This window comes from Capricornis sumatraensis, chromosome 3 (assembly GCF_032405125.1).
Source record: "Capricornis sumatraensis isolate serow.1 chromosome 3, serow.2, whole genome shotgun sequence".
NCBI classification, from domain to species: domain Eukaryota; kingdom Metazoa; phylum Chordata; class Mammalia; order Artiodactyla; family Bovidae; genus Capricornis; species Capricornis sumatraensis.
In genome coordinates this window covers 60,064,141-60,088,268 of record NC_091071.1, presented here as the reverse complement: position 1 = coordinate 60,088,268, position 24,128 = coordinate 60,064,141, and the positions used below count along the sequence as shown (strand labels likewise).

The 24,128-nt window shown below is 37.5% G+C and overlaps 1 protein-coding gene across 3 annotated transcripts in view; it reads left to right on the top strand.

Moving 5' to 3' along the window:
• Window positions 1-19,249, top strand: part of UBE2E3 (ubiquitin conjugating enzyme E2 E3) — a 93,534-nt gene extending 74,285 nt beyond the window's left edge. For all 3 annotated transcript variants that reach the window (XM_068967644.1, XM_068967646.1, XM_068967645.1), the window contains exons 4-6: window positions 12,545-12,677; window positions 16,496-16,643; window positions 18,595-19,249. In XM_068967644.1, coding sequence (XP_068823745.1) covers window positions 12,545-12,677; window positions 16,496-16,643; window positions 18,595-18,692 — 379 coding nt within the window. In that variant the 3' untranslated portion in view covers window positions 18,693-19,249. The remainder of the gene's footprint in view (window positions 1-12,544; window positions 12,678-16,495; window positions 16,644-18,594) is intronic.
• The last annotated feature ends 4,879 nt before the right edge of the window (window positions 19,250-24,128 follow it).

The window sequence follows — 24,128 nt, the reverse complement described above, 5'->3', positions numbered from 1 at the left end:
GCTTTATAATTACGTTATCCACTAAGGAAAAAGCTCTTTCATAAAACAGAACATAAGCAGGAAATAGATTTATTTAATTTTGAAAAATTTTTGCAGGTCAGGGATTCAGTGTGGGCTTCATAAAGTTTTGAACGAAAATGGAGCGTACAGCAGAAACAGTTCATACTTGGCACTCAGACTTTAAAACAAACATACAGAAAAACTAAAAGACAGATTTGTGCTTAAGATAACATTTATGATAAACTAGACAAGAGCTTGGCACATTTATCAACTTGTTAGTTCTATTTTACCCAGTCATAGTCTGTCCTAAAGTATTCAATAGAGGATGGTAAGTTAAAATGAGATGATCCTTTTAAATATGATTGACACATGATACAGATTTACAGTATATTGGCCAAGCTTAAACTTTGGACAAATTAACATAAATTAATTTTGGACGTTAATCTCTCTTTTGCTTTGCTCCAGACTTTATAATGTGCAAGGAATGGGGGCAAGGATGCTACTTAAGAAAAGATAAGTCATTCTACCCAAGACATCTAAAAGCTTTTATTAAATCTTTGTTATTCCAGAATTAGGGTGTCTCAGATGCCCAAGTGCTAGGATTGAGGAAAACAAACGTATCATACAAATTCACTCTGCCTGTTTAAAATCCTGTATGGTTTAGATTTCCTCCTGTGGTCTTGGTACTTTAGTCACATAAAACTCACTGGGTTGTTTCCCCCCCCCCCCCTTTCTTTTAATTGTTAAAAAAAAAAGGCAAAACTTTTTTTTTTTTTGTACATAGGAAACAATTTAGAATAGAATAGAAGAGAGTATACAGTGAAAAGTAGGTTTCCTTTGTACTACAGAGCACCAGATTCTTCTTAGAGGAAAGCATATTAGCATTTTCTTGTATATCTTTCCAGAAAGAGTCTGTTTATATTGCCAACATGCAGATAGCCGTTGCAGTTTATACCTGTAATAGTGGTATTTGTATCCATTGCTCTGTACTCTCCGTTTTCTTTTTTGTTCCCCCACCCACCCTATTTAACATGTCTTACAGATCTTTCCGAATTACGTTTTCATTTTCCTCACTATGAGTTGGTGTGGTCCCCATATTCTTAGCAGATGAAGTCTTCTCTAGTCTAACATCCTTTTCAAAGCCACATTTCCCCCCATAGCTCTTCATGTAATTAATCTCTTTTGCTTTGCTCCCATTTACTTTTTTTGTCATTCTATTACATACTTGTCATGGTCTGCTATATATTATCATGATTTATATGTGGTTTTCTAAGTGTCATCTCCTCATCCCTGTGTTTTCCCGTAATCTGGTTTATGCTCATCTGCAGGACCTTAGTTACCACCTGTGCACTCAGGTCTCAGAAATTTGTATCTACTTTGAGTTGTCGATATCTAACACAGACAGGGCTTTGACATTGTGATACATCTGTTTCTTGTGTATTTCTTGTGCATCTCAAAGGCGTCTTAATCCTAGCATGTCCAAAGCCATCTTTTCCATCGTCTCTATCCTAGTATCTGAGTGCGTCTCAGTTGTACATCCAGAAAACTGAACTGTTCTTGCTATCTTGTTCTGCTGTACCTCCTATATTCCAAAAAACACAAGTTTGGTTGATTTTTACTCCCTAAATCTCTCTCAGATCCATTGTCTTCTCTTTACCTCTAATACGACCTTAGTCCAGTCTGCCTTCATCTTCACCTGAATTACCACAGCAGTCCACTGACATAGCCTTTCTGGTTCTCTTCTAGACCATTTTCCTTATAGCAATATGAAGAATGCTTTCAAAATGTAAATAGTAGTATGACAGCCCTGCCCCTGCTTAAAATATTTTGATGTCAGGATCTATAATACAGCTCAGCAGGGTCCTGCTCCCTCTTCAGTTCACATCTCACTGCGCTCTCCGCTGTTCTCTCTGCGTCTGCCACACTAGACTTGTTTCCAGGCCCTGCCCGTCACCTTGCTCCTTACCCCTCTGGGCATTTACCTATGCTGTTTAGTGTTCCCCAGCTCTTTCCTTTAGCCTTTTCCTAGTTAACCCCCACTGAGTGTTTCAAATAGCATCTCAAACATTGGTTACTCTGCGAATCTTCCCTGTGCTTCCTAACTAGGTTACATCCTCCTGTCACTCAGCAAATATACTTGTCCTTTGTAGCACGTTCTCTGCTCCTCTGTGTATGTGTGTGTGTGTGTGCACATGCACACAGGTGTGTGTTTATTTGGTTACTCACTATATTCCCAGATAGGCAGTAATTTCCCTGAAGGCAGTGGCCTTTATATCTTGAGTTTTCTGCATAAGTGCTCAGCACAGAATAGAAGATGCTCAAATCTTTAGTGAATAAATGAATGACTTTGTTTCCATTTTCTCCATTGAGTCAGCTGTGGTGAAGTGCGCAAACTTTTGCAAAAGCTCAAGCACATACTTCAGGTTCAAAGTGAATTCATATACTCAGCAAGACACAATATGGCTTAATAAGCAATGCTGCAGACTTCCCAAGGCTTTAAATTTACCAGAAAGAGGCAAACTTGCTGGGGATGGGGAATGAGAAGATAGTTGTGAACTGCTGACAGACTGCTAGGTCTATATTGTAGTTTTCTAAGACATTTCCCCTCTCCCATTGTCTTATATCATTTCTCCCTAACAGTAAACTCATAGTTACTTTCCATCTAGAGAAATATGACTTTTCCCAGAGCAGTCAGGAGTAGCACCTGTTCACTTACAAAACAAATGTTTCAAGTTTGAAAAGAAATATAAAGATATGGTTAAGATTGTATTCTCTCTAGATAAACTCATTGTGTCTGCCTCCATACTAGCCATGGAGAATTTGGGCAGAGCTACTTACCTGCTGTGAGCCTTGGTTTTCTCATTTGGGAAGCTGGGATCTTATCTCACAGGATTGTTGCGAGGGTTAGATGAGATACACAGCATTTAATGTAGTGACCCTGGGCTGTATCGGCGACATCCAAATGCTCAGTCAGTGCACGTGGTTACTGTTGTTGCAGCAGCTCTTCCTTTGGGGACGTATTTTCCCAATACAAAGGTTGCTTGATCTACTTCACACATATCTGTTTAGCATTTGATGTACTTAATGTAATTAAATTTTTTCTACCTGCCAGGAATATCCCAAAGCCCTGACCGCCATAGATTACCTTGTTAAAGTGAGTTTCTCATTGATCACTGAGATTACCTTCTCGCCCACACTCCACTTTCGTGTCCCAGGGAAGGTAGAACTCTACAGTCTTCAGCCAACAGAGTAGAAGGGACTAGGAGGAGAAAGGGTGCTGAGTGTTTGTCTTAACAACTTGGAGGGGATAATAGATATTCTTGGTGTCTTCATTAGTAAAAGTCTGGGATCTTCACATATATAGTACTTCATTTAAAGTTATGGGGAAATTGTTTAAACTGACGTATGAACCAGCATTGAAACTACCAGTTGTATTAATGTGGTTAAAATGTGACCCAAGTTCCAAATTAACTGATTTTAAAACAGATTTGGAGGGTATGCATCCCTTTTTAAGTCTGAAACTTTTCATAAACCAACAGTTAAAGAAATGGTTACTAACTTGCTTTAATATGGAAACGTTTACTTGTTCTTAACTTTATTTGCATTTTTTTAATCAATAAACTTTATTTTTAGAGCAGTTTTAGGTTCACAGCAAAATTGAGTAGAAAGTACGGAGAGTTCCCATAACACCTGCTGTCCGCACACACACAGCTTCCTCACTACCATCTCGTGACACACTGGTACATTTGTTAATGATGAGGCTACGTTTGACACCTGGTCATCACTCAGTGTCTTTAGCTTACATTAGGGTTCACTCTGGGGCTCACTGGGGGTCTGAATTAATGTATAATGGCGTGTGTTCACCACGTATTGGAGGCACTAGTGTCATAGAACCCACCTGCCCGTGCAGGAAACACAAGAGACTCGGGTTCAGTTCCTGGGTTGGGAAGATCGCTAGAGAAGGAAATGGCAACCTGTTCCCATGTTCTTGCCTGGGAAATCCCATGGACAGAGAAGCTTGCTGGGGGTCCATGGGGTCACAAAGAGTCGGACATGACTGAGCGCCCACCCAGTCAGTACAGAATAGTTACACTGTCCTGAAGGTCCTCTGTGTTCATCCTGTCCTTCCCATTAAACCCTATCCACCACTGATCTTTTTACAAACTCCACAGTTTTGATTTTTTTCCAGAACGTCGTATATTTGGAATCATACGACATGTATGAGTCAGATTGGCTTCTTCCACTGAGAATATGCATTTAAGTTTCCTCTATGTCTTTTCATGACTTGATAGCTTACTTCTTTTGAACACTGAATAATGTTCTACCCTCTGAATATATTAATACCGATTTATTTATCCATTCACTGACTAAAGGTGACCTTGGTTGCCTCAAAGTTTTGGCCATTATGAAGAAAGCTGCTCTAAACATCCCTGTGCAGGTTTTTGTATAGACATAAGGTTTCAGCTCATTAAGTACCAAGGTGCACAGTTGCTGGATTGTGTGGTAAGAGTATATGCTTAGTTTTGTAAGAAATCGGCCAGACTGCCTTCTGAAGAGGCTGTAGCATTTTGCATCCCCACCAGCAGTTAATAAAGTTCCTGTTGTGCCACATCTTCGCCAGTATTTGTTGTTGTCAGTGATTGGGATTTTGGCCACTGATAGAGGTGTGTAGTGGTTTCTTGTTTTAATTTAGAATTTCCTAATGATGTCTTTACATTTTATATTAGATCTGTGATCCATTTTGAGTTTATGTTTACGAAGGGTGTAAGGTTTGTGTCCAGATTTTATGTTTTTTTTTACCATATGGATGTCCAGTTGTTGGTGGCACCATTTTTTGAAAAAACTGTCTCTGTTGCATTGTAGTACCTTCATTCCTTTGTCAGGGGTCACTCGACTTTATGTGGGTCTGTTTCTGGCTTCTGTTTCTGTCCAGTTGGTCCATTTGTCTATTCTTTTGCCAGGTCCCCAGTGTCTGGGTTACTGTTGCTGTACAGTAAGTCTTGAAGTTGAATAGTGTCAGTCCTCTGACTTCATTCTCCTTTGATGCTGTGTTGGCTTTCCTGGGTCTTTGTCTCTCATGTAAACTGCATGATCAGTTTGTTGATATCCACAGAGTAATGGAAAGAACTGACATCTTGACAGTATTGAGTTTTCTTACTCATGAACATAGCGTATTCTCCATTTATTTAGTTCTTCTTTGGTTTTATTTTTATTGGTAATAGATTTTGTATTAATGTAGTGTTTTAAAATTTAGTCATGGTGGATAAGGTCTATTCATGTCTATGATGAATAGGTTATATGAACGTGTTATCTTAGTTCAAGCTCTTTCATTCTTGTAGACATAAAATTAAACCCATGCTTAAGTAAGAACTTGTATTAATAATTTTTAAATTTTAAATGTGTACTACATGCAGGTATATTTATTTTAGCAGTTTAATGGTTTAAAATGGGATGCTCACCATTGTACTAGTTTTCATACTTAGGTCCATCTTCTGTCATTGCTGATAGTCTTATCTCCTTGATTTAATTCAGCCTATTTTAAGATTGCCATAGGGATAGAAACCATACAGATTTTAGTGCAGATCTTTGCATTTTGCTTTGTATGGAATTAAAAAGCTGTGTGGATAAAAGAATTGTGTTTTTTAAAAAAGGATATGTATAAAATTGAATCTGATATTAAGCATTTGAAATTTCTTCTGGGGCACTCCAGTTCTGTGGAGGCTACTACTGTTTATGACCCTTGTAGTAACAGTAATTGCTGAATTAATACTCAAGCGATGAGGAAATGGATTTTGCTAAGATCAGTCTTCCTGCTGCTAATGTTTAAAATAATGTCAGTCGTTAACAATAAGAACAGCTGGTGACAGAAAATCCCCAGGTGCAAGTTTGTCACGCTGTCTTAACTTTCTACCTGCTTTTTACTTGTGTTTGTTTTGTGTAGAAGATGTAGTAACTTATGGGAAACATGGTATTTAAAGGGAGAAAAGGAGAAAAACAGTAAAATAAAAGTACTTCTCATTTTCTTAATAGTATTTAAACAAGTTTAAGTCCTTAATTATGGAATTTAACAATTCATCTTTCTTTTTTGGTGTTAGCAAATAGTGAGATTTCAGTAAACAAAGTTCCTGTTAATTTTGTCTCTACTTTTGCATAATTCGACTCAGAACTGAAATGGATTTTACTTTCGCTGTGTCAGTAAATTACTTGAGTAAATGAACCTTTTCTTCTGAAGTTAATTCAGGTTTACCCCATTATCTGAAAGTAGAGTGCTCCTAGGAAACCTTTGGTAAGCCTAAATGACGTCAAGTGAAGAAGCAGTTACCTTAGGACACATCTTGCTCACAGTGCACGAAATAAATAAAAATGAAGCACAGATGCCCACAGACACACAGATCAGAGCTGCGGCAGCTTAACGCTGAGATGCAGGGTGCAGTTCCCGGGGAGGAGGCTGTTGGTGCTGCTCTCTTGCTCAGGACGCGCCGCCTCCGTGTTAAATGCAAGTGAAGACTGGTCGCTATTTTCACCTCTCACCTTTTTTTGCAAAAGCAAAGATCTTCTTCATGTCTCTTTTGGTTGATGAAAACAAGCAGGTCTTTCATAAGAGCAGGCGTAAAGTGGCATGAGAATGGCATAAAGTGAATTTTTAAAAAGCAGGGGATACCTGTATAAAGAAAAAGTTCCTTTTTCACTTTCTCCTTTCCCTTTTTCTTTCCCTTTCCCTTGCCATTAAACATGCTCTAAGATCTCCCTTTCATCTCCGATTGGGCAGATCGCATAACACTCTAGTCACTTTGAATGATTAAAATACATCCGCTTTTCAGGGCATAAACAGCCCAGCCCACTGTAAGTTAAAGAGCCTGCTTCACATCTTGCAGCCTCATGGAGCTTATATTCTAGTGGGAGACAGACCAATAAATAGTAAGTGAGAGGAATAGATAAAATACACGTTAGAGGCTGATTGGTGCTATGGGAAAAAATAGGAAGAGGATGACATGTGTAATTGTGTGTGGCATTTAGATGAGAGCGGCCAAGAAAAGCCTCACTGAGAAGGTGGGGTTTGAGTCAACAAAGACCTTGAGGTGGTGGAGCACAAACCATGTGCATATTTGAGGAAGAGCGTTCCAGGCAGAGGGACACTGGTGCAGAGGCCCCAAGGTGGATATGTACAGTATATGTTGAAGAAAGTTGTATAGCCAGCTGAACAGGGAAAAGAGGAGCAGATGAAAAGGATAGCAGCAAATGATACAGTGCCTTTAGGTCATAGAACTTTAACACAGAATAAGAAGGGAAGCCTTATTATCACGGAGGGTTTTGACCACAGTTACGTGAGCTGATTTACTATCACTCTGTCTGGTTGTCTGACAATAGACTACCGTGGTGGGGTTGGGGTCCCACAGGGAAACAAGGAGGCTACTGTAGTTAAGCTGCCAAAGGATGCTGGTGTTTTCAGTCAAGGTGGAGGTGATCAGGAGAAGTAGTAGAATTTGAGGTATGTTTTGAAGATAAAACCAATGGAATTTACAGATGCGGGATAGAGATGAATGCTGTCAAGGGTGAGGTCTAGGCGTGAATAGGCAAAAGTAGGGAAACTTGTAAGAGGAATCGGGATCAGGGATTCAATTTGGGGCGTGTTAAACTTTTCAAAATTATTGGATTCAAAATATTAGATTTCAAAGTAAAGACTGTTTAGTAGGCATTTAGATTTATAGCCCTGAAAATCAGTATAGAAATGTTCAGAGCTTACTGTTGCTATTGGAAGCCATAAAATAGCAGATCAACAAGAGAGTTTATGTTCATAGAAAGGAGAAGTTTAAGGACTGAGCTCTGAAGGACTGGCAATATTTAGAAGTTAGGGAGACAAGGAATGGCAACAGTGATTGCCATAGTGATAATGGCATTTAGTGATTGAGAAGGAGGGGCCAGGGAAGTTAGGAGGAAAACCAGTAAGTACAATGAAGCAGAGAAAGCATATCAAGGAGGAAGAAGTGACTAACTGTGTCTATAAGATGAAGATTGAGAAATGAGCAATCAGAGCAGTGATGAGGTCACTGGTGACCCTGGATGAGAGCTGTTCCAGTGGGGGGGGTGGTGGTGAGATAAGAGCCTGTTAGGGGTAACTGAAATGAGAGCTGGAAGCGGTAGAGGAATCAAGGTTAGCTCAAAGATTCAGGAAATGGCATCTTAGTCTTCTTGTGGGCATGATTCACCAGAGGAAAAAACTGATGCTCCAGGATGGAGTATAGAATTGTTGGAGTGTTGTTCTTTTTGGAAAAGAGAGACTAAGAACTAGTGGAAAGGTGTCGTTAGGACCTGTCTTGGATTGCCAGCATTTAGCACCCCTTATCTACTCAGTTATGACGCCTCGGTGGCAGGTCAGCTACTAGCCTGTAAAATGTTGTGGTTGAATTAGATTGAAGTCAGTCGTATATCCAGCATGCCCCCGCCACCTCCGCCCGTCCATCTACCTCCCCACTAACCCACATCTTCGTTAGCAGGTAGCACCATTGAGAAAGTTATTCCAGATAGGGCAGCCAACAAGGGCTAAATTTTAGCCCTAACTTACCTTGTGCTGTGCTAAGTTGCTTCAGTTGTATCTGACTGTTTGTGACCTCATGGACCGTAGCCCACCAGGCTCCTTTGTCCATGGGGTTCTCAGGGAAATACTGGAGTAGGTTGCCATTTCCTTTTCCAGGGGATCTTCCCAACCCAGCGATCGAACCCACATCTCTTTTAAGTCCTGCATCTTAGGCTAGGTGTTCTTAGAACACAACCATGAGCTACAGCCCTACTAGGTCTACTCCAAGACAGTGGCTGCTGCTGCTGCTAAGTCCCTTCAGTCATGTCCGACTCTGTGAGACCCCATAGACGGCAGCCCACCAGGCTCCCCCATCCCTGGGATTCTCCAGGCAAGAACACTGGAGTGGGTTGCCATTTCCTTCTCCACCAAGACAGTGGGGAAAACCACATTTCATATCCTGCTGTCATAGCCGGATCCTTAGTGTCTTGTAGCAGAAATAGCGCAACTGAGAAGAAAGCAAATTTAAGAACCAAGAATTTGCTGTGGGAGTCCCAGCTCTTCCACCACCTGGAAGAGAGTATTTGAGATGGATGACTTACTTTCTGTGAATTGGTTTCAAATGTAAAAGGAGGGGTTGAGCGTCAACCAGATCCTTTTCATGCTGAAATTCTGTGAGTCACTAAAGTATAGTAATCCCTAGCCATCTCAAGCATAACATAATTCTGCCAAAAACCAGAGTATCACTGAGGATATTCATTCAGTTTCTTTGGAGAATAGCCTTTCTTATATTGCTCCCCAGATATTCGGGAAATTTGACTGAAGATTAAATTATACATAGTAGCACAGAAATTGTAAGAAGAAATATACGTATAGCAAAACCATTGAGATCAATAGAGAGTTATTCAGATTTCGTCCAAATGCTGTCAGAATGTTTTGTAGCTGTGGGATATATGGAAAGTTATTTAACTCTCTGAACTTTAGTTTCCTCATCTAAAAAATAGTCATCTAATAGTAGTATGTTTTATAGCTTCTTAAGGAGAATTCAGTGAGATGTGTACTGTGGTGCTTGAAAAATGCTTGGCTTCTTATGAAGGAAACCTTAGTTGCTGCTTTTATCATTGTCATTGTTGTCAGTGTGTGGAGGACTTGAATGGTTTAGAAGCAGCGTAGTAAAGCAGCTGTACTGTAAAAGTCTCACATTATAGTTTTATAATGATTACTTTGAGTCATCAAGGGAAAAATTAACTTAGAAAAGGAAATGTCATTGAATCAGGTTAAACTGTCTTCTTTTTATAAACAAAACTGGAACTTCATTTTGTATCTTTTTAGTTAGAGCAAAAATTCCCTTAGGGAGTATACCTGATTCTCAAATGATTACCGAACAATGAGCCATTACTGTAATTAGTTTCAGTTGTATATACTTCAGACTTAGAAAATGTTTTTCAAAAATATATTTTCTGTAAATAGGCCATAATAGTAAGATTTTATAGTTCATGTATATCTACCTTTAAAATAGGTTTTTGAAACATACGATAAACATTTTGATTGTACCATCAAGTTTTCTACACTCTTTCTGTATGAACTGTTTTCAGAGTGATTATTGATTGCATTGCTTGCTTAATGTTTACAGTCTACAGTGTATGTTTTACCGAATTAAGAATGGCAACCCACTCCAGTACTCTTGCCTGGAAAATCTCATGGACGAAGGAGCCTGGTAGGCTGCAGTCCATAGGGTCGCTAAGAGTTGGCCACGACTGAGAGACTTCACTTTCACTTTTCACTTTCATGCATTGGAGAAGGAAATGGCAACCCACTCCAGTGTTCTTGCCTGGAGAATCCCGGGGCGGGGGGAGGGGGGCAGAGCCTGGTGGGCTGCCATCTGTGGGGTCACACAGAGCCGGACATGACTGAAGTGACTTAGCAGCAGCAGATCATTTAATGTATGTTTGAATGTCCTAACGTCATTGCTTTATCAGTGTTGGTTTGCACTTATTTTAAATCAAACATGTGGATTATTTCTAAACTGACAGTCGCTAAAAGAAGAAAAGCATTATATATACTTCAGAGCAGAAAGTTAAGTTAGTCTACAATGTTAGAGAAAAATAGAAGTCTGTAAGGTAAATTTGAAAACTACTGTAAGTTTAGATTTTATTTAAATTATCTGTCATTGTAGTTTATAAATGAAATGATGGTATTGAACACAGTGTAATGTACTCGGGATTTAACGCCACCTAGCACTCAGACCTTGAGATACATTCTCACTAAAGGGAACCAGAGCTCCTTGAAGAAGTAGCAGATTCCAAGGATGGAGCCTGGAACATACTGTAATGCTAAAAAGTAAGAAAATGCTTCCCCCAAAATGATGGTGGCGTATGATAAGGATACAGGGGTCATTTTGAAGATGTTCCCATTGGCCAAATCTGGGATAATTTGAGCATCAAAATAATTAAATGCAGTAGGAATGATGCTGAAGCTGAAACTCCAGTACTTTGGCCACCTCATGCAAAGAGTTGACTCATTGGAAGACTCTGATGCTGGGAGGGATTGGGGGCATGAGGCAAAGGGGATGACAGAGGATGAGATGGATGAATGGCATCACTGACTCAATGGACGTGAGTTTTAGTGAACTCCGGGAGTTGGTGATGGACAGGGAGGCCTGGCGTGCTGTGATTCATGGGGTTGCAAAGAGTCGGACACGACTGAGCGACTGAACTGAACTGAACTGAAGAATTCTAAATGGTTAGGAAAAAAGATAGGAATCCATGAGACCTCACCAGTAATACACATGTTCATACAGATAGGAGAAGAGAGGGTTCAAGCACCAGCTGGTAAATGTGAAGGAAATGCTGACATTGGAAAACTATGATTTTATCACTGTCATAGTAAAGTTCACTTAGCCAGGAATCTCAAGTCGATGTTAAATCTAGGGTAGACGTGCTGATGAAGAGTGGGATATTTGCACGGTCTTAGGCTTCCCCTCCTGTTGGTTCAAGCAGTAAAGAATCCACCTGCAACGCAGGAGACACACGAGACTTGAGTTCGATCCCTGGGTCAGAAAGATTGCCTAGAGGAGAGCATGGCAAACCACTCCAGTATTCTTGCTGGGAAAAATCCCATGAACAGAGGAGCCTTGCAGGCTCTGGTCCATGGGGTCACAGAGTTGGACATGCCTGAAGCAACTGAGCACACACACACTGAGTTTCCAAAGACTGCTTCTTGGTTGTAGTCGCATAGTTCTTGATCTGGATAATGAAAATTAACATCACCAGTGTGCCTCTGGATATGACACCCTGGGAAGAACACAGCATCACTTATGTTCTCTTCTAGCCAGGAATGTACTGCCTGCGTATAATCATAAGGAAACACCAGACAAGTTCACAGTGATGAGCATTCTATTAAAATAAGAACTGTATTCTTCAAAAATGCTAAATATTGTAGTAGGCAAAGGAAGGCTGAAAGGCTCTGTGTTAAAGGAGACTAAAGACACTGGACATAGATGGTTGATCTCAAGACTGGGATTCTGTATCTGGAGGAAAATTGAGGTTTTCTTTAAGGCATAATTGGGTCAGTTGACATTATTTTGCAGATTGTAGGTATTGTACAGATTTTACTTTTATTGAAGTTGTACTGTATTGCAGTTATATTAGGTTGTTTTAGGAAATGATACTGAAATACTTAATGAGGAAAGGACTGTGATAGATTGAACTTGGCTTAGAAAAAAAGCATGGTGTGTGTGTGTGTGTGTGTGTATTTTAGAAATGGGAGATGGAGAAAGAGAAAAGGAGTTGACTAAAGCAAATGAGCAAAGTGGAATTCTGGATAAAGTTTTTTCGTTCTTGTGGTTTTTTTCTATAAGTTAGAACTATTTCCAAATATGTTTATTCACACATTCCTGCACAAGTTGGTTGAGGGTTTTTTTTTTAATATTTATCTCATACAAATTTACCTTTGATACTTAATTGGTTTAAGATGCTAATATTCATAGATCACAGATACACACATTGATTTTTAATTTCTTTTAAATAGTGCTGGGCCTAAAGGAGATAACATTTATGAATGGAGATCGACTATACTTGGTCCACCAGGTTCTGTGTATGAAGGTGGTGTGTTTTTTCTGGATATCACATTTTCATCCGATTATCCATTTAAGCCACCAAAGGTAAGAACCTAGAATTGCGTTCTTTAATACTTATTCTTTTCCAGAATCAGTTATCATAAGAGTTAATGTGTGGATGAAGTTACTGTTTTTCATGGATTATGTGGAAACTCTTGTAACCAACGATTTTTAAAATGTGGTAGTAATTGACTTCTGTTTTACAAATAGCTTTGTATACAATCAGTGGAGAGTGTGTTAAATGTAAATAAAGGTATGCCACTTTGCATATCAATAAGCAAATAAATTATGGTATGAGAGAAAATATCATATGAACCTTACTTAAGAAATCTGTTGGGATAAAAGGTAAATTTGACAGCTTCCGGAAATAAGGAAATTTTTTGCTGAATAACCTATCGTTATAGATGGAAAAAAAGCTAGAAACCGATAGCAAAGAAGAGGGAACTAATACTATTTAATACATTTATTTCGTGCCCACTGTAAGTATGCTGCATTAATGAGAAGGAGAGAGGCTGAGTGAGAATTATGTGGATAACAGTGAAAAGGGTTGAGTTGTGTCTTGTAGTGACTGACAATTATTTTTAAAGTCTTAAACATAGCAGTTACTTGAGTAGCTCCTTCCTCGGACTTCTCCCTGTAAAATGGTCCAGCCAGCAGTTACTACCATCAGTATTAAGTGTGAGTCTAATTATGCTCTAGTTAGACTTACAAGATGTTGTTGAGAAATGTTAAGCCAGCTTTCTTGAAATGTTTTTCTTTTCAATGTAGTTCCTTACATTCCTTCCATTATTTAAAATATGTATAGCGATTTAGAGCCTGTGCTCACATGGCTGCGTGTTATGTGTGTGTGTAAACATAATTTTTTTTAAATTCCCTCACTGAATAAGGTAACAACAGTTCCACCTAGTGGTATTTACCTCAAATTGCAGATAGCAGGGTTCCTTATCAACTACAGGTATTTGCTCACAACTATAGCTGTCAGTTCTTGAGTGCTTTTCTAAGTGGTCCCATCAGCATCTAAGATTTTTAACTGATTGTTTTATTTAATGTTCTCCAGTATGTCGAGTAGCTCTTGATAGATCAAAGTGACAAAACCCTCATGTTAATAAAACTGAAGATTGTATTCATACTCGGAATGACACATGTTAAATTCCAGCATATCATTAACTATTTAGTTTGCCTTAAGTCCTTAAGTTTCCTGTATGATACAGGAAAGCAAAACCTTAGCAAAATAGTTCATGACTGTATCTATAGTAATAGTTATTTCTACTTGCCTCATTTTTCATATAGGAAATTGGTTTTAACATGGTAGAAAAATTAACAGAAAAAGATTTACAAGATTTTGTTTTTATGAAATTGTCTTTATATTTGAGGGATAATTTGTTAAAGGAAAACACATTTTTCTTAGCATCTTTTAATGAAAATAGAAATTGACTATCATAGTTACGTATATATGATTTGTCATCATTGTTTTGGTTAATACAGTGTTTATTAACTTAGCATGTTAATTTTTTTTGTTAAAGTCTCAATATTTTTATTTTCTAGCCCTTTAATGTTGATTGCTTCCCTTCCCTAAGATGTCTTAAGTAGTATTTTGAAGCGTTCTTCAGGTCTATAGTTGGACGAGTGAGAAAGGATAAAACTTCTACTGTTATCTTGGTTTACGTATAATTGCTTCTCTACAGTTTTGCTTATTTTTGAAGTTCAGATAAGGTGTTGAACTTCTTGAACAATAATAGAAATTTAATTCTTTTCTATTCATTGGTTTAAAAGCTGAAAGTATTCAAAATATTAATCATGTTTTGTAAGCTCTGTATTGAATAGTCAGCTGTCAATGACACGAACATATGTTATTCCCATATTCTAGAGCAGAGCCAATAGAAATATAATGCAGGATACATGAGTCATTTTTTATAGAAACAGTGAAATTAATTTTAATAACATTTTACTTAATCCAGCAGCATGTCCAAAAATATTGTCATTTCAATATGTAATCAGTAGAATTATCATGAATGCCCTATTTTACATTCTCTGTTTGGTATTGAGTCTTTGAAATCTAGTGTGTATTTTATACTTTTAGCCCATCCTATTTCTTACCAGCCACATTTTAGCAGTTCTGTGTAACTAGCATGTACTGTGTTAGAACAGTTGTAGAATTATATACAGTAGTTTCTTCTTATCCTCAGAAGCAGAATTCCAAGAGCCTCAGTGGATGCCTGAAATCACAGATAATACCAGACTCTTTATAATGCTGTTTTTTCCTATGCATAAATACCAATGATAAAGTTTAATTTATAAATTAGGCACAGTAAGAAATTAACAATAACTAATAATAAAATTAGAGCAATTAAAGCAGTCTACTATAATAAATGTTACGAGATTGTGGTCCCTCTCAAAATATCTTGCACACATCGAATGCCTTTTCCATTGTAACTAAGCATCTGTGGCTGTAGCTTTTGCGGCTTTAGGTGCAACAGCAAAACTGGCACAAGTTCCCCCGACTCCTCCCCTGCTTTTTTTTTTTTTGCAATTTCATGGATAAAAGTCTCATTCTTACCATAGATCTTAGCAACCTCAGAGTAGAATTTGTTTTCCTGCCCTTAACACTTTCATCTTTTCACTCAACACAAGAACTTCATGGCTTCTCTTTCCAGATCTGAATTGGCAGCATCACTGCTCTTGAGCTTTGGAGCAATTATGAAATAAAGTAAGGGTGACTTGAATGCAAGCACTGCAGTACTGCAGCAGTTGAGCTAATAGCCAGGATGCTACTTAGTAGCCTGTGACTGGGCAGGATTATGCTGAACACCCAGGCAGGGCAGGACGGTGCAAGATTTCATCGTGCCACTCAAAACAGCACAGTTTAAAACTTATAAATTGTTCATTTCTGAACTTTTGCATTTAATATCTTTGGATCCCAGTTGACCTGAGGGGTCTAAAACTGGAACCATGGAGGGTAAAAGTGGGGATAAAATGGGTACGACTGTGGTCTCTTCCTTCTCCTTGCCCACGACACCAGGGGTGGCTTTCTTGTTTTTAATTATGCATCCTTATCGGAAATACACATTTGAGGGCTTTACCCATTTTCTTCCCAGACTCCACTTGGGAGATTACCAGTTCCAAGGATTTGGGAACTATCTTTTCTATTTTGCAGTTCTAAATTAAGAATTAACCACTGAATTTGTGTTTGTGATTGTTTTGAAATTTGCCAGTATTTGTTTCTATGACTTATTCTTTTTTTTTCACGTTTCAATGATATAATGGTTTCCTTTATTCAGTAGTTTAAGACCTTACTTGTTTTGTTTGACTGTCTTATTCTAACAAGACAGTGAGCCAAGTCTGAGAAATAGAAACACTGGTGATTTCACCAACCTTCTGCAGTATTTTTTGACACATGGTGAGAGATTAGTGATGAGTTGATGGCCTTTTTTTACTAATGTAACTTCAGTTTTATGTTTAAAATATTCTTCACTACTTTCTGTCACCTTTGGCACCAAAACATTTCTGTTCTCCCTCATTTCCTATTTTTAAATAGGGGTGTATGTGTACATGCCCACACATACATATATTGAATTACTGTATCATTTACTTAAACAATTCTGTACCTCGCTTTGTTTTAAAAGCAATGTAAAAAAATAAAAAAATAAAAGCAATGTAGTTCCTGCTATACTGGATAAAAACAAAATTTCCTGCAACTGAATTAAATAAAATAATTTAATTTTGCTATTACAAAAACTAGTGTTTGATTAGCTCTTCAGTTATATGCTATTTGCTGTGACCGGTAATATGTTCCACTTCATTTTTGCTAGTAAGAGTTTTGGTTGGTAATAAAGCTTATCTGTTTTTAATGTCGCTGCCCTTAGGTTACTTTCCGCACCAGAATCTATCACTGCAACATCAATAGTCAGGGAGTCATCTGCCTGGACATCCTTAAAGACAACTGGAGTCCTGCTTTGACTATTTCAAAGGTTTTGCTGTCAATTTGTTCTCTTTTGACAGACTGCAACCCTGGTAAGTAGATTTTTATTAACACATTCAGTGAGGCTCCAAAAATCGGTGCATTTTTCTAAGCTTAAGTCCTAAGGTGAATTTGAGAAGTAAATTCTATTGGTAGAAAGATCAGCAAAAAACACTTTTTGAGAAGCTTATCAATGCCATTTCAATTAGAATAGACCAAAAGTTTCACAATAACTTCCTTTAGTTTGTTAATGGCGTAAGTAAGTGTGTGTTAGTCACTCAGTCGTGCCCAGTCATGCCCCGTCGTGCCCGACTCTTTGTGACCCCATGGACTGCAGCCCACCAGGCTCCTCTGTCCATGAGATTTTCCAGGCAAGGATACTGGAGTGGGTAGCTATTTCCTTCTCCAGGGGATCTTCCCAACCCAGGGATCGAACCCAGGTCTCCTGCACTGCAGGCAGATTCTTTACCCACTGAGCTACAAGGGAAGCCCTTGTTAATGGCGTAAAGTAAGTGAATAAGTGAAGTCGCTCAGTTGTGTCCAACTCTTTGCGACCCCATGGACTGTAGCCTACCAGGCTCCTCCGTCCATGGGATTTTCCACCCTGTAATTATTTCCTCCCTCCTTGTTATTGCTGAACTCCATTTGCTGAATTATGGAGCTGTGCAGACCCCTCTGATGAGAGCAATGTTTCTGACACCAGGGCCTCTGCTCTTGCTCCTTCCCTGCTGTCGTGTGCTTGCATGCAGCCAGCTGCTCAGCGGTGAAGGGCTTCTTGTTCTCCCTTCCATCCTTCTTGGATTATGGTCAGTTTTATTAGATGTGGTAATAGTGGATATTATAATGATAACTGATGAGAGAGTTAGACTAGATTATGATTATTAAAATTCAGGGATAAAGTCATTAGTGTGTAACTTTTAAGAAATGCTTAACTGCCACACACAATCTTTCATGTGGGTAGCTGACTTGAAAAAGTAATGTTTAGGCATGGGATTTCACATGTGATATCTTACTAAGAGGTCATTTTGTAAAGAAATTGACTTATTTTTTCCTAAATATTTAATCAACCACCAAAGGTTATTACTGTTATCTTGGACCCAGCAGTTGCATATGTACCGTAGATAGAGTGATAGTATAGGGATGTGTAGAAGGATACTCATTGTGGCATCATTTATTAAAGCAAAAGATTGTAAACAACCTACATGGCCATTAATAGAGGATGTAGCTTAAAGAGGTAGCTCTGTGTGAATTAATGGAGAAAACTCTCGAAGATACATTAAACTAAAAAAGCACAGCACTGAAAAATAGGCAATAATATTCTAAATGCTTATAAATATATATAATGTCTCTGGGTAGAGGTGCTATAAATCGTTTGCCAGGAAGAGAAACTTCTAAATAGTTGGAGGCAGGAAGGAAGAGAGCTTTTTTTACATTTTACTGGCTGTTGTTTGATGTGCCTCAAATTTTGTACCACATGTACATAGTGCACCTTCTTGAAAAACAAGCTCAAAATAAAATTTACATCTCAGATTCAGTTTCCCGCTCAGACAATTATTTAAAACAAAATGGCAAGTAAGTCTTCAAATGGAGGTAAGAATGATGATTTGAATCATATTATTGTACAGTATGAAAGAAATATTTCATTCTGAAAAGCCTTGCATCATAGGATCTGCAGTTGGAAAAATTTAAGTATCCATAGAAAGACAAATACTGGCGCACTTACTTTTCAGTACAGTTCTAATGGTGAAAAATAGTTTTTATATATTAAAGATGTACACATTTTTAAAAAATCACACATTTTAAAAGCTTTATTAACTATGTTAAAGAGGCTTTTCTAATTTGAATATTAAAATATAAAGATGATTTTAAGCATTTTTCTTATTGAGAAATTAGCCATTATATATCAAGATGCTGCTGAAAAATCAACATTTCAGTTCCAAACTGCTAGAACTGAACTGTTAAGACACTGTATAATATCTTCTAATGTTCTTTCCACTTTTCCAGCGGATCCTCTGGTTGGAAGCATAGCCACTCAGTATTTGACCAACAGAGCAGAACATGACAGGATAGCCAGACAGTGGACCAAGCGATACGCAACATAATTCACATAATTTGTATGCAGTGTGAAGGAGCAGAAGGCATCTTCCCACTGTGCTGCAGATCTTTATAGCCTTTACAATACGGACTTCTGTGTATATGTTATACTGATTCTACTCTCTGCTTTTATCCTTTGGAGACTGGGAGACTCCCCAAAAAGGTAAATGCTATCAAGAGTAGAACTTTGTAGCTGTAGATTAGTTCTGTTTAAAACGCCTACTTGCAAGTCTTGCTTCTTTGGGATATCAAAATGTATTTTGTGATGTACTAAGGATACTGGTCCTGAAGTCTACCAAATATTATAGTGCATTTTAGCCTAATTCATTATCTGTATGAAGTTATAAAAGTAGCCGTAGATGATTAGGAATTACGTCATTTGTATTAAACCCAGATCTATTTCTGAGTATGTGGTTCATGCTGTTGTGAAAAATGTTTTACCTTTTACCTTTGTCAGTTTGTAACGAGAGGATTTCCTTTTACCCTTTGTAGCTCAGAGAGCACCTGATGTATCATCTCAAACACAATAAACATGCTCCTGAAGGCATAGTTTCCTGTCGTAATATTTTAAGTCAGTTTTGTTAGAAGGCGTGTCTGAGATGATTGTTGTTGAAATAAAAATGTGAATATGAAGACTGACTACGAAGGACTAGTACAAATAAATCATTTATTAAATGGAAAACATTTGAAATCTTATAAATGTGTAGAGTTTTCTTCCTCTAAGTCCTAATGAGAGAATGCATGAGCTTAAATATACAGAAATACATTTTTAACCATTGGTCTCAAAAACACATAAAGCTCTACTTTGATGATGTGATATCAAAATAACATAAAATCCTGGCTTAAAAGATTTTATATCCAAAATGGTGACTTCTGTCCACTGTTGGGCAATATTGTCAAATAACCTTAATCTGGTATTCCTTCTGTGTCTTTCATGCATTTTTTTTTTAAAACTTATCCTGTTCCTGAGTTTTCATGGTGTTTTTTGGTATGTATTATCATACTTATTATGGCACTTGCCAAGCAGAGATAGCTGGTTGAACACAAACTTTCGTCTATCCTGAAGGTAGAATAGAACTCCAGATTACTTCTCAGTTGAAAAAATAGAGAATTTTAAGGGTTTACAGGTTATATGGATTTTTTCTTTCTAGTTATAATTATTAAATACTAGATTTCTTACAGGAGTTAATTTACTTTTCAATATTTAGATTGGTCAGCAGAGTATAAATGTTTTCCTCTGGCTGGGATAGTTATTAATTCCCTGGTCATGCTGCAGGTTTGTGGAATATGGGGATATGTCTTGTCCAGTCCAAAAGTTGGAAATAGAGTGCCATCTTAAAATGTGTAGAGTAAAACTCTTAGCATAGAAGTACATTGCTCCAAGATAATAAAGCAAAGCATTTCGAGCTGTACATACCCTTACACAAAATGATGGACTCTTGCTAGAGTACTTATCAGTAGAAGTCTTAAACCAGGGTAAAATGAAATCACACTTTCACTTAACACCCCTACTCTCCAAATATCTCCTCGGTACAAAAGTACACCAAACAGGCTTAGGCCCATGAAAACCTCTAAGCCTTGAATATTAAAAGCAGTGCCTAATAATATGAACCGGAGTCAAGTCAGTGTGATGAGAATGGGGATCTTTTCTGTAAGCTCTGAGGATTTCTATGTAGGTGAAGGGCAGAAAGTAGTTTCTACCCACTTCCACCATTGTACGTCCTGCACCCTAGATTAATAAACTCTCTTGATGCCAGAAAAGTGTTCATCATACTGAATATCAGGATATTTGGGGGATGCGATTCTTGTACTTCATTTGCTGTGAGCCTGTTTACCACCATCAACCTACTTACTTGCAGACTTTGTCCAGTACTCACCTGGGACAGAGTGGAGAGAATTGGTGACATAAAAATATTTGTGGCTCTTCCACAAACTACCTTTGTGGCCTTAAATAAGACACTTTCAACTTTTTTGTAAAACGCAACTTAATTTGATTATTTCCCTGTTCTCTCTTAGTCTTTAAACTCAGTCATTCTAATCTTATAAAATTTTGTTATGCATGTTCTGCTTTCTTTTGCAGGGAACAGGCCACAGTTTCAAGTGGACTGAAAAATAAGTCATCACTTGGGTTCCTTAAAATTCTGAATTTGTAAAAATCTTTTCTACTTCTGATCCACTTCCCAGCTACATAGGTGTCCATCCATGTATACTACATATAGGGGATTTTTTTTTTTTTTTTCCTCATAAAACTTTGCTCTGGAGGTGAATGTGATATTTTAAAACCTAGGTTTTTTTCTCTTTCATTAAGAGCAAGTTTTACAAGTTACAGGTCCAGTGTAATAGTATTCAAGAATAGCCATGGCACCGTATACCTGTTGAGCCTGGAGTGTTCTCATCTTCATTGTGTGCCCTCAGAGGGCCTACCTGTGCAGCACACGCCAGGCTCCGTGTAGTCACTGGGGTGCCTTATCTCGTTCAGTATCACCCCAGAAAGCTTTAAGAGAAAGGTGCTTTGATGATCCTCAGTTGACAGAATAAAACTGATAGATGAACAGGTTTAATACTTGCTGCAGATTAAACAGCCAGCATGATGTGAATGTTGGTACAATCCCCATTCTTCACCAGTAGGCTTAAGTGTTTTTGTTCATAGCGTTACAGTTAATACTGAAATACATGTGTATATGTAAAAGCAGGTATACGTAGATTAATTGAAAACTTCTGAAAGGTAATCTATTAGTACAGTTTTGCATTTTAGTCAGTCCTTATTTTAATCTTCTATTTTAGTCTCAAATGGAACCTTACAAAATAGCACTTTATTAATTGATTCCAGTGAATATGAGGTACGTTTATTTATCTGCTTAGATATTTGTCATAAGAATATTTTTAATATCACTGGTTTCCGTTTTTTAATTTGGAAAATGAGATAAGTGATGATATTTTAAATTCATTTAACTATGCCATCACATAGCCACATGAAAAAATTTGTGTTGATAAATTTATCATTTAATGATGAGCTTTTTAAAAATAATAAGATGTATTAGTTATCTAGACATTATCTTTTTTTTTGTTTACATTTAATCAGGATATTCTCAGGTATCGTGGGGATAAAATTTAGAGGTTTGACTTGACCTGTGTATACATTACTCTTTCTGACAAGAACCATGAAGTGGTGTGTACTTGGGGTCAGTCCACTACTTCCCCAAGTGTATTCTTGTAACAATACAAGAATGATTATAAAATTCAAGCCAGTTTCAATCCTGTGTGTGGCTTCACCTATTAACTGGCATTGTAGTCAAGTTAATGCCGTACACATTTTCAATTGACATTTATGTTGTGGTCTTTGAATAGAATTATGGCGTGATTTTAAACATTATTTTCATAAAACTATTGCAAGTTATTTGAAGAGGCTGAGATCATGATTCTACAATAATTATCCTCTTGTGTTTCAGTATTTCTGTAGATAAATAGAATATATGAATAAACCCATTGCTTCCTGTCTAAATTACCAAGTTTTTCAAGTAATGCCCAAATAATAGAAAATAATTCATTATTTTAATAGGCAGGTGTTATTTGAAACATCAGTTTTTGGTAACTATTTTGTTAACTTTTGGGGGGTAAAGTTATTCTGTGATTTAAATGTACTGCTCCAGTGTGTAATGGGATATTTCTACACAGTGGAATGATAGTCCTTTCAAAGTGGTTATGAAAGGAATTTGGGGGACTGGTTTATAAACTCTGTTGCGAACAGTGATTAAGTGGTGTTAAAACCTCGTCAGACAGAATGAACCTAGATATTACTGATGAGTACATGTAGAGAAATATAAATTTAGTTTACATCTATAGGTTATCTTGCTGAAGTCCAATGAGGCTAAAGCCAGTTAATTATTCAGGTCTTTTTAACACAGAACATAAAAAGCAAATTTTCCCCCAAATCTAGTTCCCTAAAGTTTTTCTCGAGTTCAGCTCTTCTGATGAAACCTTTCCGTTTTACTATTGTGTAACTTTAGTCTGTCAGTGTGTTTCTCGTTTTCTTTCTTTCCCTTTTGATGGGGGGGCGGAGGGGGGGTGGTTATGCTGTATACCACCTCAGCTGGCCTCCATTGCAAGTTTATTCTACAAATTAAGTTTGCTTATTGAAGGTCTTTTCAGGCACTGTAATACATGCAGAGATAAATGCATCCTTAAATAGTTTATCCTTTTTCTGTCCAAATAGATTTTTTTCCCTCTTCTTAGCAGAGGAGAACATATCTTTGTTAACATGGATTCATTTTCTACTGAACAAGAAATTAAAACAAATGTCTCAGCTGATTTAGCTGTGAAAATATTAGTATAATAATTTGGTTTTATCTAATCTATATGATGTTAAACATTCTTAATACTATTTGATGCTTTGAAAATAATTACTCCCTGTCTTTCAAGCTACTCTGAATACCCAATATCTCTAGCATGCATTTTGGTATTATATTCGGTTTAACACCTTGTATGTTTCTGGATAGTGAGCTTTTGGAGGATAGTATCTGTAGTCCTTGTCTCTGTATCTGTTGTACCATGATAGATGTTTACTGAACGAATGCATATGGTATCATGGGTGTAATCTCTGTAAGGTTGTTCAGGGACCATGTGAAGCATGTCAGTCCTGTCGTCTTTAATCCCCTGTCATGCTGATTCACTGCTTTATACTTAGTAGGTACTGGATATTCTGTTAACTTGAAGTGTGAGAAGTAGCAGTGGGTTATTTTCATAACTTACTTAGTATCTACTTGTTTAAAATGGAGAATGAATTAATCTTATAATTTTAAAAGTCCTTAATTATACCAAAATGCTCTCTGCCCTACAGAATGTTCATTTCCCATTATCATTACTATCTTATTTGGTATATTTCTCCCGCTCCTTTTTACTGGTAAGAAGAAAAAGGACACAGTGAAATATATGTATCTGCTTACAGTAATTCTGTTACGGAAATCTAGTAAGAAAAATGAAAAGTGGTAACTTTTGAAAAAATTCCTTTTAAGAGAAATAATTTAGGGAAAAGGAACAAGTGTACCCATACAGTAGTATGGAGAGGGCCGGTCCTAGAGTGTTGAAAGTTAGTCATTGGAATATTATCCAAATCTTTTCATTTTGTTTTTCTTTCCCATTTCTGTCTTCTGTGGGAAAAGAATAGAATAGGATAAAGAATCAAATGAGTCACTTTTTTTCTTTATTGCCCTAATTTTTTCCTTATTGCCCTATGTTTATTGCCCTGTGTGTGGATTGGGTAAAAGATCCCTTGATTCCAGAAGTGTAATTCCAGTTTCTCGTTGTAACATGTGAGTATTTCGTAAGTCGGCTGAGCAAATTCAGGTATGTTGTCTGCTTATTGCTCCAGGCCCGTCTCACACCCAGAGTGGAGAATGAACCCAGGGAGAAACAGGTTACTGAGCACTGTTGATCACCAAGGGAAG